Source organism: Clupea harengus, chromosome 11 (genome assembly GCF_900700415.2).
Source record: "Clupea harengus chromosome 11, Ch_v2.0.2, whole genome shotgun sequence".
NCBI classification, from domain to species: Eukaryota; Metazoa; Chordata; class Actinopteri; order Clupeiformes; family Clupeidae; genus Clupea; species Clupea harengus.
The window spans coordinates 25,921,929-25,936,928 of NC_045162.1; the positions used below are offsets into that span (position 1 = coordinate 25,921,929).

General features: G+C 47.6%; 1 protein-coding gene across 6 annotated transcripts in view; it reads left to right on the top strand.

Moving 5' to 3' along the window:
* Positions 1–15,000, top strand: part of LOC105905367 (plectin-like) — a 155,747-nt gene that overhangs the window by 22,573 nt on the left and 118,174 nt on the right. For 2 of the 6 annotated variants that reach the window (XM_031576564.2, XM_031576566.2), the window contains exon 1: positions 7,413–7,452. The exons of the other annotated variants lie outside the window; for them this stretch is intronic. In XM_031576564.2, coding sequence (XP_031432424.1) covers positions 7,425–7,452 — 28 coding nt within the window. In that variant the 5' untranslated portion in view covers positions 7,413–7,424. Of the gene's footprint in view, positions 1–7,412; positions 7,453–15,000 lie in introns of those variants that run through there. 6 annotated transcript variants of the gene reach the window in all.

The following is a 15,000-nucleotide window of genomic DNA, read 5'->3' on the forward strand; positions in this document are numbered from 1 at the left end:
CGGCTGCCAGTCTCCCGTGGGGATCGATTCCTGGCCTGTGTGTCTGAATCCTCCTGATGTAAACTCTGATCTACAGCGGGGGCCTTTTGATGCTGACTGATTTAGCTCCTGGTGTAGGACTGTAGGCGTATGACAAGTATTTGACTGATGCACTTGGCAGCAGAGCTACACAAAGCTAGGCGCGGGAAGTGTTCCTTGATTTACAACCCCACGATATGGCAAGGTCAAGATTGTTGGAGACTCGTAGCGTAGCGACCAGAGGATGGAGGATTCAGGAATGGCAGAACGAAAGAGAAGAAAGCAGCGATTCTGAGAGCAGCATTCTACTCGTGCTCCTTTGAGGGGACAGATCTATGAGCTCAAATAGACAAGGAGGAGATGTGGCCTCCTTTGCATTTACATTTAGTCATTTAGCAGACGCTTTTATCCAAAGCGACTTACAAGGATGTATACACATTTTACATTTACACTGATGGCACACTGCACATCAGGAGCAATTAGGGGGTTCAGCGTCTTGCTCAAGGACGCTTCGACAGGGAATCGAACTAGCAACCTTCCGATTACTAAACGACTTCTCTACCCCCTGTACCACTGTCGCCCCTACCTTTGCAGGTCGATAGACTGAGCTGATCTCTTACTCTCAGATATAAAAGGCCTTTCATGAGCGAGAGAGAGAGAGAGAGAGAGAGAGAAAGAAAGAGAAAGAGAGAGAGTGAGAGGCATGCATGCATTTCATTTAATAGCCGGCTCTATTACAGACACTGCAATCCAGCTAAACCAAGGCAAGAGAGAGGTTGAGCTCTTGTCTTGCACATCTACACAACACACACACACACACACACACACACACACATACAGTACATACACCCTATAATTATTGCCTTAAGGAAGTAGTGTGATTGCAGAGGAAATGACCGTATGCCCCACAGGATTAACCGGACGGCTAAAGCTGTACAGTATCTTCATGTGTGAAAAACAAATGTACCATGTGTTTAGTGTTTTGCTCTAGTCTGGTATCTGTTCTAAGTAAGTTAGCCTTTTACGTAATTGTTTATTTACCCTCTTAAACGACAATAAGAATTGCACCATTGATTACGAAAGTGAAATAGAGCTGGGATCACATGGGTCATAATTTGAGTTACCATTTGTACTTTATTATTATTAGCTTTTGAATCTTTGTTTTGATGTAAACTACTGCCCTGTAGCACATCATAACCCATGACCTATCAGCAATTCTTTTCCCATACTATTCATTACTCCATCCCGCTCTCCCACACCCCCACTCTGATCGTGAGCGTTCCCTCACTGACACTTACTCACTGAGGGAGGGGGCAGCAATTAGCCGAGGAGGGAATTCCCTGGCTTTCCTAGGCAAGTTTGGGAAAGTCGCCGTCCACATTCCCAGCCTTCCTGTCAGAGTTTCCCTCACCAGCGGTGCCCTGCCCTGATTTCCTGTCTGCTATAGCGCGCTACGCACGCGGCTCAGAGAAGCACTTGGGATTAGTGGTGGAAAATGGTGAATGTGTGTGTGAGTCTCCCCCCCCCCCCCCCAAACACATATTCAAGCACATAACAGATGGTCACAGACACGCACACACACACACACGCACACACACACACACACACACACACAAACCCACTCACACCCACCCACACGCACACACACAAACCCACACACACCCACCCACCCACACACACACACACACACACACACTTACATGCATCATGCACATATCATGCCCTTCCCAATATGCACACCCATGCATCACCCTTAAGAGAATGACGCAGGACATCTGTATTAGGACTAGTTGGAAGAGCCAGGCTGCATCCCACCCTGAGGCAAAATATATTTTCTATTCATCAAATCATATCATATACCATATCATATCTGCATTAGGTATCGTATCATATATCATATCTGCATTAGGTATCGTATCATATCATACAGTATATCATATCATACCATATCTGCATTAGGTATCGTATCATATCATATCATATCATATCATATCTGCATTAGGTATCGTATCATATCATATCATATCATATCATATCTGCATTAGGTATCGCCAGTAAAGGCAATCATATCATAAATCATATCATATCTGCATTAGGTATCGTATCATATCATACAGTATATCATATCATACCATGTCTGCATTAGGTATCGTATCAGATCATATCATATCATATCATATCTGCATTAGGTATCGCCAGTAAAGGCAATCATATCATAAATCATATCATATCTGCATTAGGTATCGTATCAGATCATAAATCATATCATACCATATCTGCATTAGGTATAGTATCATAAATCATATCATATCTGCATTAGGTATTACCAGTAAAGGCAATCATATCATATCATATCATATCTGCATTAGGTATCGTATCATAAATCATATCATATCATATCTGCCAGCAAAAGGCAATACCCAAAAGTGGCCCAAAAGGGCTCAATCTGGACCCATAGTCAACTGTCACACCTCTTGCCTGGAAAATGGGAATAGCATAAGGCTCGTTGCCACTTTTCCAGTCTCAGTCTCTGAGTGCCATGACCCAGTTTTCTGTGGACGTCAAGGCTGCGCACAGTTACAGTGTGGCAGTTGTTTCCTACCCCCGGCCCAGTGATGGGGGTAAGCCCTCCTTAATGCCATCTCCTCAGTCAGCCACTTACCAGACAGTGGGAAACCTAAGAGTGGAGACTCCTGATTTACGAGCTAAACGGATCCATGCGTGGCATTAGAGAGCCTGGTACCCAAAGTCATGGAAAGCCCTTAAAGAGGGGTGGGGGGGGGGGAACCTGCAGCAACCCCAGACATGTGGGAAAAGACTTGATGGTTGGGTTTGGAGGTGTCAGGGATCCCACTGAGCTTCCTAATCCATCTCTCTCTCTCTCTCTCTCTCTCTCTCTCTCTCTCTCTCTCTCTCTCTCTGTCTCTCTCTGTCTTTCTCTCTGTCTCTCTCTCTGTCTTTCTCTCTGTCTCTCTGTCTCTCTCTGTCTCTCTCTCTGTCTCTCTCTCTGTCTTTCTCTCTCTCTCTCTCTCTCTCTGTCTCTCTCTCTGTCTCTCTCTCTCTCTCTCTCTCTGTCTCTCTCCCTGGCCCCCCTTCATGAGCGGTTATCCTTTCATCTGTCCTCGTAATGCACTGCATCCATCCCATGGGACATATGACTGGCATATAGTGGCAATTACTTCCCCACTGGGGACACAGTCCATTCGGGACTCAGTGACAATTACAAGCCCACTGGTGGCATTTCCAGACATCACTATGATAATCACAGAGCACAACAGAGAGTGACTCACACACGTCTAAGCCTGCAGCATCATGTCATTGTCATAATGTGGCCTATAGTTGCAATGTGTGTGTGTGTGTGTGTGTGTGTGTGTGTGTGTGTGTGTGTGTGTGTGTGTGTACATGGCCATTTGCACGCTTCATTGTGTGTGAGTGCATATTGCAACAACATCCATAATTGTGTACGCCAGAGTGTTTTCAAGGAAGAGCAAGAGTGTGTCTGTCTGTCTGTGTGTGTGTGTGTGTGTGTGTGTGTTTGTGTGAATGTGCCTCCGCATTTGACACAGGGGTGCTGTTTTTCCAGCCGGCCCTAACCCACACACACACACACACCCAAACACACACACACACACATCCAAACACACACTCTGACTGATTAGTTGAGCACAAAGGTGTGAGGATGGCGTGCCAGACCCGACAGGGCAGCATCTGGGTCAGGTGACCCGGGGGCCTCCGCTGATCTCACCGTCGCCCCATACCCCCATATCCTCCCCGACCGCGTCCACCAGCCGCCCTCCTGGGCCTGTTTCTAGTGAAGATGACACTGACCTGGCCCCTTCCTCCGTTGCATTGTGCTGCTGGGAGACGTGCCCCTGGCCTCACCTCTGCATGGTTATCTAAGTTTAGTGTGAATTTTCCATTACACTGCCCGAGAGTATGAATACGAGAAGACATATATGTTTCATGAGTGCAGGGGAAATTCTCTGCGCAGTGTGTGCATTGGGACTGGAAATAGTACATGTTTATGCCACCTATTGGACACATTGAAGTTATGTAAGAGGCTGTTAAAATATCTGTGTGAATGTGTGTGTGTGTGTGTGTGTGTGTGTGTGTGTGTGTGTCTCTGTGTGTGTCTGTCTGAGTGTATGTGCATGGTCTGTACGTATGTGCTTGTTGACTGGGCTCCTGGGGTCGAGGGGAAAGATGGAAAACAAAGCCAGGAAGGAAGTCAGAAGAGGGAATTTGTGAAGATTGCGGAAATTCTGTTTACTTGTGTGGAATCTGTTCATTGCTGATGAAAGGCCACTGGTCTGTTTACCGCATCAGAGACGGCTCTGCTGATATGATCCCGTGTTTAATTCGAGGAGTCGTCCAGTCATAACACCGACGTTTGTGTTATACGACAGGCTGTCTCAGCTTTACTGTAACCCCAAACCCTCCCCATACACACACTGGGCTTCTGTAGTCGATCTCAAATCAGCAGACAGCCTGATGTTAATAACACTACATTGGGTTGAAAGCTGGACAATTTAAAAGCTTAAATTAGACCTACAGGGAGCTGCACTATAAATTCTGTGATATAATCCTCATTAAAACTGGCACACCTGAAACCTCTGCTTGAAATTGCACTTGGCACTTTAGAAGAGTCACACATTTGTCAAACAAATTTTATGCATGGTGTTTCAGGTGTCGTGTTTCTCTAAGCTGTGGCTTAAAATATTCCAGTCTTGAGGCTTCTCTGGAGACTTCTCTTTGCCCCCAAACCAAGCCAAACGAAACAAGAAGACAGCGTAGGTGGCCAAGCATGTTCCATTCCGCACAACTAACTCCCATCATCCCTGGCCTTAAAGTATTAGCTTAGGCCAGGCCTTTATCAGGTGGATCTTAAGAGTCTGAACAATGAGTGGCAGCTGTGTGTGTGTGTTTGTGTGTGTGTGTGTGTGTGTCTGTGTGTGTGTGTGTGTCTGTGTGTGTGTGTGTGTGTGTGTGTGTGTGTGTCTGTGTGTGTGTGTGTGTGTGTGTGTGTGTGTGTGTGTGTGTCTGTGTGTGTTTACTCTGTTGGAACAGATGAGCTAGGAGTGTCCTGTGTTTTTTTTTCCCTTTCCACTGGCCCACTCCCATCTTCTGGGAGTCCCATCAGTGCTCTCTCTCTCTCTCTCTCTCTCTCTCTCTCTCTCTCTCTCTCTCTCTCTCTCTCTCTCTCTCTCTCTCGGGGGAGCAAAGGTCACAGGGCTTGGGGCTCTGGGAGTAGTCGTAGCTCAGTGGGCTGTTCCTGATGTCACTGCAGATAACCCAAGTTTCCTCCTTTTTTATTCAGCTTAAGACTGCTGTCTTTTGTCTCCATTTGACTGCTGTCCAGGGAGATGGTCAGGCCTATTTTCGTTATGTAATATCCTGCTTGCACTCATTTAAAGAGAAGAAGTGATCAAAGAGACCAAGTGACTGAAGTTGAACATCATTATTTTTAGCAGCAATTATAAGTACACTACTCCCATATCACCCACATTGAGTTTCCTATTCTTAATTTTTTTACGGTTAATTACATACAATTCAGTCATCCTCACGAGAAATGAGGCATATTGGTTACCGAGTGAGCATGTTCATTTCTGCACAGAGATGTGCCCTCTCGTCATGGGCTTGGCAGCACTGATGTCTTGTTCTTGTTCTGAGTTCAAACACAGCTCCCATATTGAGATTCAAAGAGCTGCCAGCCTTTTGGCCCCTACTTACTCTGCTGTCATTGGAGCGCTCCCACTCAGCCGGGCCCCAGGTGACATAATAACTGGTGGTCCTTCCCTGGGGGAGGGGAAAGGGGTGGGGGCGGGATGGGGTGGGGGGGGGGGGGGGGGGGGGGGGGGCAGATGCTGGAGCTGCTGGAGCTGCTGATTGTTTTCGGATACTGATACTCAGCAGTTTGCAGCCAAAAGCAAGATTTGCAGGGGGATTTGGGCAGGGTCGATTGGTCCAAAAACTGCCCATGTTTATTACAGGATTTCCCCCTGGAAGTGAGTGTCCTTTTCTCAAGGCTTTAAAGAGAATTAAGGGAAACTTTATCACCGTATTGTTCTGTTCAATTTTCACCAAAGCCACATATTGTATTACTGACTGACCAGTGTAAATAGTGGTGCATTTTTTCCTTCTGTTTGAGGACTTTTGGTATTTAACTCCTCCTCCTCCTGCCAATCAGCTGCTACTTTATAACCCTGTGTGGCGCCAGGGGTTAATCATTGACTGCATCCTGGCTCTACCTCTCTTATGCTACACCTGCTTCACATTGGGCATACAGTAACCTCATTCTCCATCCCACAGGTGTTTCAAATCTACTCAATGATTTATTAGACTCACTATGTAACATGACATTTCACCTCGCATGATTCTCTCTCCGTGCACTATGCGTTTGTGTGTGTGTGTACTTTTGTGTGTGTGTGTGTGTGTGTGTGTGTGTTTGTTTGCATTTGTTTGTGTGTGCTGGCTGTTGTGTCGCTGTTGTCGTCCACACAGATTCATTCAGTGAGGTTTGGCAGTGTGCCGAGTTTGTGTGTCTGTGCCTCTGGCAGCTCATTTGAACCCTGCAGGGTAGAGCAGCCGAGCACCGCACCGCACAGCACCGTGGGAACCCCTGGGCTACCCAGAATGCTCACTGGGCTTTATCTGTGCGACATGTACCCCTTGCCGTGCCTTTGTTTACCGTGTCTCTGTGCTAATGGATGTTTACAAACAGCTTAAAGACTTCCAGGAGGAATGTTTGGAGTTGGTGTACAGCTTCGAAAACAATTACTTACTTACTTAGTTACACACACACACACACACACACACACACACACACACACACACACACACACACTCACACAGTAAAATGCATGCTCTCACATGTATGTAAGCTCACACACTCACCTACGCTCCCACCCACACATTTACCTCCCCCTAAACACACACACACACACACATGCACACACACACACACACACACTCACACTCACACGCGTGCGCACACGCACATGCACACACACACACACACACACACACACGCACAAACACGCACATGCACACACACGCACATGCACACACACACACACACACACACACTCACACGCACACACAAAGGGCAGTGGGAAGGGCATTGCAAAGTACTGAGAAGGAGGGGGAATATGCTCATTCTGAAGATCTGCAAAGCGTGACGTGTTAGAAAGAGAAAAGAGACAGAGCAACAGAGCCAGGGAGAGATAGAGATTGAAAGGGAGGGTGTGGAGAGGGGGAATGAGACCGGGAAAGAGGAAGAGACACTGAGGGCACAAGCAACAGCTCCCGACCGAAAGTTTGCCTGTAAGCCAGTGCAAAGAAATCCCTTGACAAGACTACACCCTTGCAGCAGCAGCGGCTCCAAAGGTCTCTTCCACTGCTTGAACATGATGGCCTCGTACTGCTCCGACCAAGGTAAGACGGCTCGTTGTGTCAAGAGTACAAACAAAGAGGGACTGAATGTGTGAACACACAAAAAGCTGAGAGAGAGAGAGAGAGAGAGAGAGAGAGAGCGAGCGAGCGAGAGAGCGAGACAGAGAGAGAGAGAGAGAGACAGAGAGAGAGAGAGAGAGAGAGAGAGCGAGCAGGTGCTCGGCATGAAGAGGCGTTCCACAGGGCCTGGTCTGGAGAGGTCGCTAGCTGGCTAACGCCGCTGACTAACACGCAACAGGTGTCTGTCCTGCCGCAGGGTTCAGGGTTCAGCGTGGGCTCAGCCTATCTGCTGGCCAGCAGGACACACAAAGCCCACTGGAATTTAATAACTCAGCCTTATCGTAAGTGTTCTGTTTGTTCACTGCAGACACATTTGTTTTTTTCTGCGCTGTGAAAAACAGTCTGTACTCGGAGAACTCATAGGGACCTCATGCTTGTCCAGAGCATCTGTCCTTGCTGGTCAAAGCACACACTTCTGATTCCACATACCAACGCCATTCTCTGTCTACCGTAATCCTGCTTTGCAACGACTCCCTGTGGGTGAACGGTATGGCGAGAGGTGCAGTGTGACTCCTGTCTCTGCATGCAGTGGAGACAAGACAGCGCGTTAGAATGCTCTGGTAATTACCGTTTGAAGTGTGAAGCAGGTAGCCTGTGTTTGTTTTTTGGTCTTTCCTTCGCGGAATTTGTCTTTGTAGGGTAATCGAGAGTGTATTGATGTCGAGGTGAACACGTGTGATGTGTTGACACATGCAGGGTTTACTCACCATGCTCATGTGTTGAATGATTAAATGCTACATTGGTACAGCATCGGCACCAAGAGGTTATACTGTTGTGTGCGCTTGGGCTGACGTGTGAATGAGAAGACAAACATATGTTTACATACATACAGTACATACGTTTACATACATACATATATGTTCATACATTCATATGTTCATACGTACAGTACCTATGTTTTTACATACATATGTTCATACGTACCTATGTTTTTTCCACCTGGAAGACGTAAATATGTAAAGGTCAGAAGTAACAGGGCTGCTTCCAGAGAAGTCCATGGCATTCCTGGGAGGACTAAGACATCTCATAATGGAGTTTCTGCCCTCCAGCCCCTTCTCACCTTTTACATCTGAGTCTTCAAGCAGACAGCTGCTTCTCTGTGTGCAGTGCTGCTATATATGTGTCCGACAGCCAAGCCATTTTGTATAATACATTTGATTAGCGGGTCCTTGGGGTCAGTGGCGTCGTTCTTACCCACCAGGGTAAGTTTGACATTTTTGTGTTTAATTCTATCCATAAAACTGACCCTTATAAAGCCATTGCATGAAGCGGGCCTTTATAAAGAAGTGCCGTTTGACTCTTTATCCTGTTAGAGTGGTCATCTCATTAATTCAAATAGATGACATTAGGCGTAATTACTGCCTCCAGTGGCCAACAGTGAGTTCCCTTCACCTCGGAGGGTCGACAGCGCCCGCCTCATTTGACACCGTTTTAGCGCTGGGGGCCCTTTGGCGTTGGCTCTGGTTGAGAGTCCTTTAATGTCCCATTGAGTGGGCGGAAAAGGGCAAAGGTCCTGAGAGTTCTCCTTCAGAGACTGAGCACAACTCAAAGACTCCCCACGCTCTGTCTGTCTGTCTGTCTGTCTGTCTGTCTGTCTGTCTGTCTGTCTGTCTGTCGGGTCGTGGTTTACCAGGCTGTCTGTCTGTCTGTCTGTCTGTCTGTCTGTCTGTCTGTCTGTCTGTCTGTCTGTCTGTCTGTCTGTTCGTGGTGAGGCACCAAACAGAGGCTCTACAGAAGGGCAGATTGTCAGTGACAGCACTGGCTAGACTTCACAGGGAGCCAGAACTCTCTCTCTTTCTGTGTGTGTGTGTGTGTGTGTGTGTGTGTGTGCAAGACTGTGTTTATGAGTGCATGATGGAGAGGGGAACTTCTGAGTGTGTATTTCATATGATTGTGTGTGTGTGTGTGTGTGTGTGTCTGTGTGTGTGTCTGTGTGTGTGTGTGTGTGTGTGTGTGTGTGTGTGTGTGTGTGTGTGTGCAAGACTGTGTTTATGAGTGCATGATGGAGAGGGGAACTTCTGAGTGTGTATTTCATATGATTGTGTGTGTGTGTGTGTGTGTGTGTGGAGAGGGGGAGAACGAGAGAGAGAGAGAGAGGGTCTGTTGTGTTTGACCAGTGGTGGATGGCGATGCCGTTTCCACCAGTATCCCCATTCTGGTGCCCAGACGCCTCTCTTCTCCTGTGAGAGCCCAGTGAGGAGAGTCTCACACCACGGGGACAAGGGTGGGTCTGTTTGTGTTCCTGTCTGCGCTGGAAAGATCCATCGGACAGGGAGAGAATGACATGCGCCCCTCTGTGATGGAAAGCATCCATCTGCCTTTTCATCAGCATGCGTGCCAAAGCTGGAACACATGGAGCACAGTGTGCGTGTGTGTGTGTGTGTCTGTGTCTGTGTGTGTCTGTGTCTGTGTGTGTGTGTGTGTGTGTGTGTGTGTGTGTGTGTGTGTGTGTGTGTGTGTGCATGTGTCTGTGTCTGTGTCTGTGTGTGTGTGTGAGATGTCTGTGTGCGTGTGTGCGTGTTTGCGTGTGTGTGTGTGTCTGTGTGTGCGTGTGTGTGTGTGTCTGTCTGTGTCTGTGTCTGTGCGTGTGTGTGTGTGTCTCTCTGTGTCTGTGTGTGTCTGTGTCTGTGTGTGTGTCTGTCCCAGTGTGTTCTGAATTACTCTGACATGAATCAGAATCCCTCAGACCATGGGCATCTCTGTGCCTTTTTTTTGCTCTTTTGTTATTGTGAGGAAATCTTCCCTCCCCGGAATGTTCCATGTTGCTCCCCTGAAGTGTCTGCCCATGTGTTTGGTCTTCCCAGACACTGGCCTTTGTCCGGCCCTCAGTCCTACTGTTTCATTCTGGCTGCTCACTGGCCCGTTCCAGCTACACACACTTCTACTCGGAGTGCTCTAATGACTCTTGCATTTCTGTCCAGACCTGTCATTTCTCTGTTTCATCAACTCTATTCAATTTCAATTTCAAAGGGGTTATTGGAATGATGCATTTCAGTATTCGCATTGCCAAAGTGTGTACAAAGCATGTACCAACAAAGGTTGAGGGCTGTGATAATGGGAAATTTAGTTTTTTATCTCAGCTCAACAGTCAATCAAATGACATCTCTCCCTTCCGTGCTCCTGAAGCAACGCATGGATTGGCCTGAATTGGTCCGAGCCACTATGTCTGTTTGCAATTCACAGAGCCAGGGCTGTATATGAACACCAGAGTGCACACTCTGAACAGACAGCTAGAGGATTGTGAGGGGCAATTCGCTGAATTGGACCAAAAGTGTATTGAATTAGAATCACAGACTACGCTTTTAAGGACCAATAGAAATTCCAACAGCAAGTATTTACAATCACTCACTATTCCAATTGAACTCCTATCCAGTCCAAACCAGCTTTCACCATAGGACACAGTAGGCCAGTAGATGCCACAGGCAGTACAGGATCCCCCAGCTTCCTTTCCACAGTATGGGGTCATTGCCCGTATCCCCATGAGTGTGGCCCGAACAGTCACGCCATCCTCTCAACTTCTCAGCGCCCAGCGACTGGTGGGTGTGAAACACCAGCAAAGCTACCAGAGGCCCTCTAGTGTGAGTCTAATGTTGCCCTGGAGCCCTCAGGCCTGCATGGCTGCCATAACTCCCACCTCCCCAGTGGACGCAGCGACTCCTTATGCACTGCTGACAGGTGCCTGGTTTCTTCCCTGGTGGCCTGTGGCCCCGGTGGATGTGCCTGGCCTTGAGGGGTTAGGTTTCCTGCGAAGTGGCCCTATGTGGTTTCAGTAGCCCTGCTAGGGTGGCCCACGCTTAAGTATGCAACTGTGTGTGTGGTTTCTGACATTGAGGGGGAATGCTGTTTAGGTGCAGTTGAGGAGTAATGTTTAGGGATGATGGTGGTGTTGACAAGCCACATGTGGCGCTGGAATGGGGGCACATTTCCTTTTGGGGGTGGGGGTGGAGGGGGGGGGGGGGGTGGTTTGGATGTAGTATTTATGAACCACTGCCGAAGTTAGACAACAACCTTTTTTCTCTCACTCTCTCTCTCTCTTTTTTTCTCTCTCCTGCTCTCTCTCTCTCTCTCTCTCTCGCTCTCTCTCTCTCTCTCTCTCTACAAAGTGCATGTGATACCCAGAGAAACCTGGCTTCCAGGAATGCAGCACGTAATGGCGTGATTTAGAGCACTCTGACTTTCAGCGGCCTGCTTCTCTCCTTTGAGTTTGTCATCGGTATGTTTGTGCATGCGTGTCTCCTTTGACTTTGGCATAAACTACATTCTGTGTATGCCATAGTGTACTGGACTCTGTGCACTTCATATCATCCTATTTTTGGCTAGTTGTAGTAAAATATACTGTTCGGCGCATGTTCCAAATCCTTGACAAATCACGGGTGTCAGGTGGGATAATGGGAAGCATTTATGTGCCGCCGGCGATGCCACTAGCTCCGTGATCGCTGACCAGTGTTCACTGACCAGTGGTCACTCCTGCATGATGTCCTATTAATATCTCCTTATATTCAAAAACAGGAAACATGCTTAACACTTTCATCTGTTTATTGTTTGGCATGCGAATGAGTGACCTTTTCTTCTTGCTGTTTGGCTGAATATTCAGTAGGTGGTGCTGTTGTAAAGGTTACCGAGTGCTCAGCACAGTGTCGGGTTTCAGGCATTCTACTGATCTGTCACTGGGGACCAGAGCTGCTCTCTGAGTGCCAGTAAATGCCTCTCACGCGAAGCCCAGATGGGGCAGATTCCCTTGGTTCCATCAATCTCCTGAAGGCCTCCTCCTCCTCCTCCTCCTCCTCCTCCCCACAGCAACTATCTCATGCATTGTTCAAAAGTTTTAAAGTTTAACAGTGTGCCGTGAATCCCAAGATTTTTAGCATGAATTATAAGGAGGCTTTTGTTGGAGAGCCTCTCGAGTCTCTGAAGCTAAGAGCTTTTTTTTGGGTTGCTTTTTGGAGCGGCGCATGTGTGCACCCACCTCATGTCGGTAACACAAACCATATCCAACTCTTTTCTTCTCTTTGTTTCTTTTCGCCTCCAGTCATCGGCTACAGTTGAGGAACACATGCGATGTTATCTTTATGAGGTATCTGGTGTTATTTTTGATGTCCTTTTGACTGTAGTTTTTCTCTCTCTCTCTTTCGCAGGTGAGTCGTTTTGGTATTTTCCACCCGTTCTTTTGAGAGGAAGCTTCAGAATCTGTAAGATCTACACACCACACTGTTTGTTCACATCAGATGAGTCCAACTACTGCAGTACAATGGCACACACGGTATTCACCTTACTTGAGAACATAGTGTTGTTTACTTCTAAGATGATGGCAAGTTCATGAAAAGAGACACTAGATACCCCTTGCACAGATACTGTATAATGTCCTGAAGTGCACACACCCTCAGACATTTCATGACATCTTTTGATGTTGCTGCCAACTTCCATCACAACGAGTAATTTGATCCAAATCTCAACTGACTGCAAAGCCATCCCACACGGGAGAGAAAATAAATCATTCGGTGGTATTCTTTTAAAAGTGACCTAACGTGAACAAAAGTGGCGTCAGGTAGTTTTAATAATCATGCTCTTGCCCAATATTCATTGTGAAAGGGCAATGGAACTCTCTATGTGTACTCTCAAGTTCCTGTGTAAGTGGGTCTCTGGTGTAACACCCAACACCCAACTGCATTCACCTACCCACACATTCCCAGGGCACACACCCATTACCCTCCCTCCCACACACACACATACATACATACACACACACCTATAGACTCAGACTACACACATAATAGACGTGTGAAACTATACGCGTATAAATCACTCTGACAGCATCTTCAAGGGGACGTTTAGTTTCGACTTGCCCCCGCAGACCACTGCTGCGGACATTAAAACATTTCTGGAATTTTGGACCGTGAAGACACAGTAACACCTGCGTAAGAGAGGTAGCCCAAAGCCGTCTTCACGCAAACAACAGCCCTGACCCATGGCCACTTCACTTTGATGGCCAGTTGACCCCCCACCCTGGGTTAGCACTGTCTTTATGGTTGCCTCTATGGTCAAACAGTCTGTCGATACAGGCAGTTGACACACAGACACTTCACTTTAGTTCTTCTCAATATCCTACCAGTAGGCGGATGAACAAGTTATTTCTTGGGAAGAATGTGTTGCTCAGTTCAGCTGCACTCTTTCATCAAGGTTATCAGGCCAAGTGTTTGCTGAATGGGCGGCGGGGGGGGAAATGGTTGATAGCTGTAAACCCTGTACTGGTCTCGGACCCGGACCTTCTGCGGCAGATCAAATCCATTGTGCTCCTCATACGGTGCCCTCTTAGATGTTAGTTATTCAAGCGTTAACATAGTAAGTACTCTGGCCAAGGAGTGTTGTGAGGTGGCCAGAGGAAGCAAGGCGTGACACTGGGAGGGTAACATGCCATGGTGTGGTAGAGATAAGGTGGTGTAGAGTAGTAAAAGAGAAGGCAGTTCTGCAGGCCATTCCCTACAGTGGTGTCAAGCTTGAGGAGCTCATTTCACAAGACAGTCATAGAAGTAAACTGAAGGCACGGAAGAGAAACTTCTAAAGAGAAAGTCGTGAGAAAGATGATCTGCAGTCTGAGTCTTGAGTGAGGGGCCGTAAGGCAAAACATTCAATCTCTCATTTATCATTGACAGTCGGAACCCGGTCCAAACCAGGCTCTCTAATATCATGACCAGAAGGAGCTATTATACTGGCAGATCCCCATCATTATCCTAAAGGGCTTGGAGCTGCCTCACTGTCCCTGGACTGGTGTTCATTTCTACTCAGTGCAGTTGCCCATTCTCCCTCGCCCCATATATTCACTCTGTTGCCAAACACAAATGTAAGGGTTTCATTGATGTGCCCCGACAAGAGGATTAGTGTTAATAAATCTCACCTGTCGCACTAAAATAGACCCTCCTTCGTTCATTATGTACCCATTTAAAGTCAGTGCCTTTGATTTAACAAGCTCCTGTTCCAGCCATCGGAATTCTTTCCTCCCTCCCCCGGACCCGGCAGTGCACCACCTGAGAACTGCACTAAATCATGCTGTGCAAGTTGTGAAGGCGCGATCCCAGCAGAAGAAACTGGAGATGGTGTTAGTAATGGCTACGTCACCTTTCTTCCTTTCACGCATCTGCCTCTGCCATTGTGTGTCGTGTAACAATCTGCCCGTGCCCATGGGTCGGATCCTCTTTCTGGGCACGCAGGTCATGGGCATTGTCAGTGGTGCGATGTTTGAAAGCGCCCTGGCACTTAAAGGTGTCGGCACTTCACTTCTGCTCGATGCAGGGGTGGGGGGATGGGTGGGGGGATGGGTGGGGTGGGGGCGAGGCTAGAACTAGATATGGCTGTTTCTCACACATCCCCTATTAAGGTATCAGGATGGCGTGAGGTCCTCCTTCTTCATGTGGATAGTTTCCATGGTGTCTCATTTATTTACGTGTCGTCACAAAAACTCTGTGTGTGTGTGTA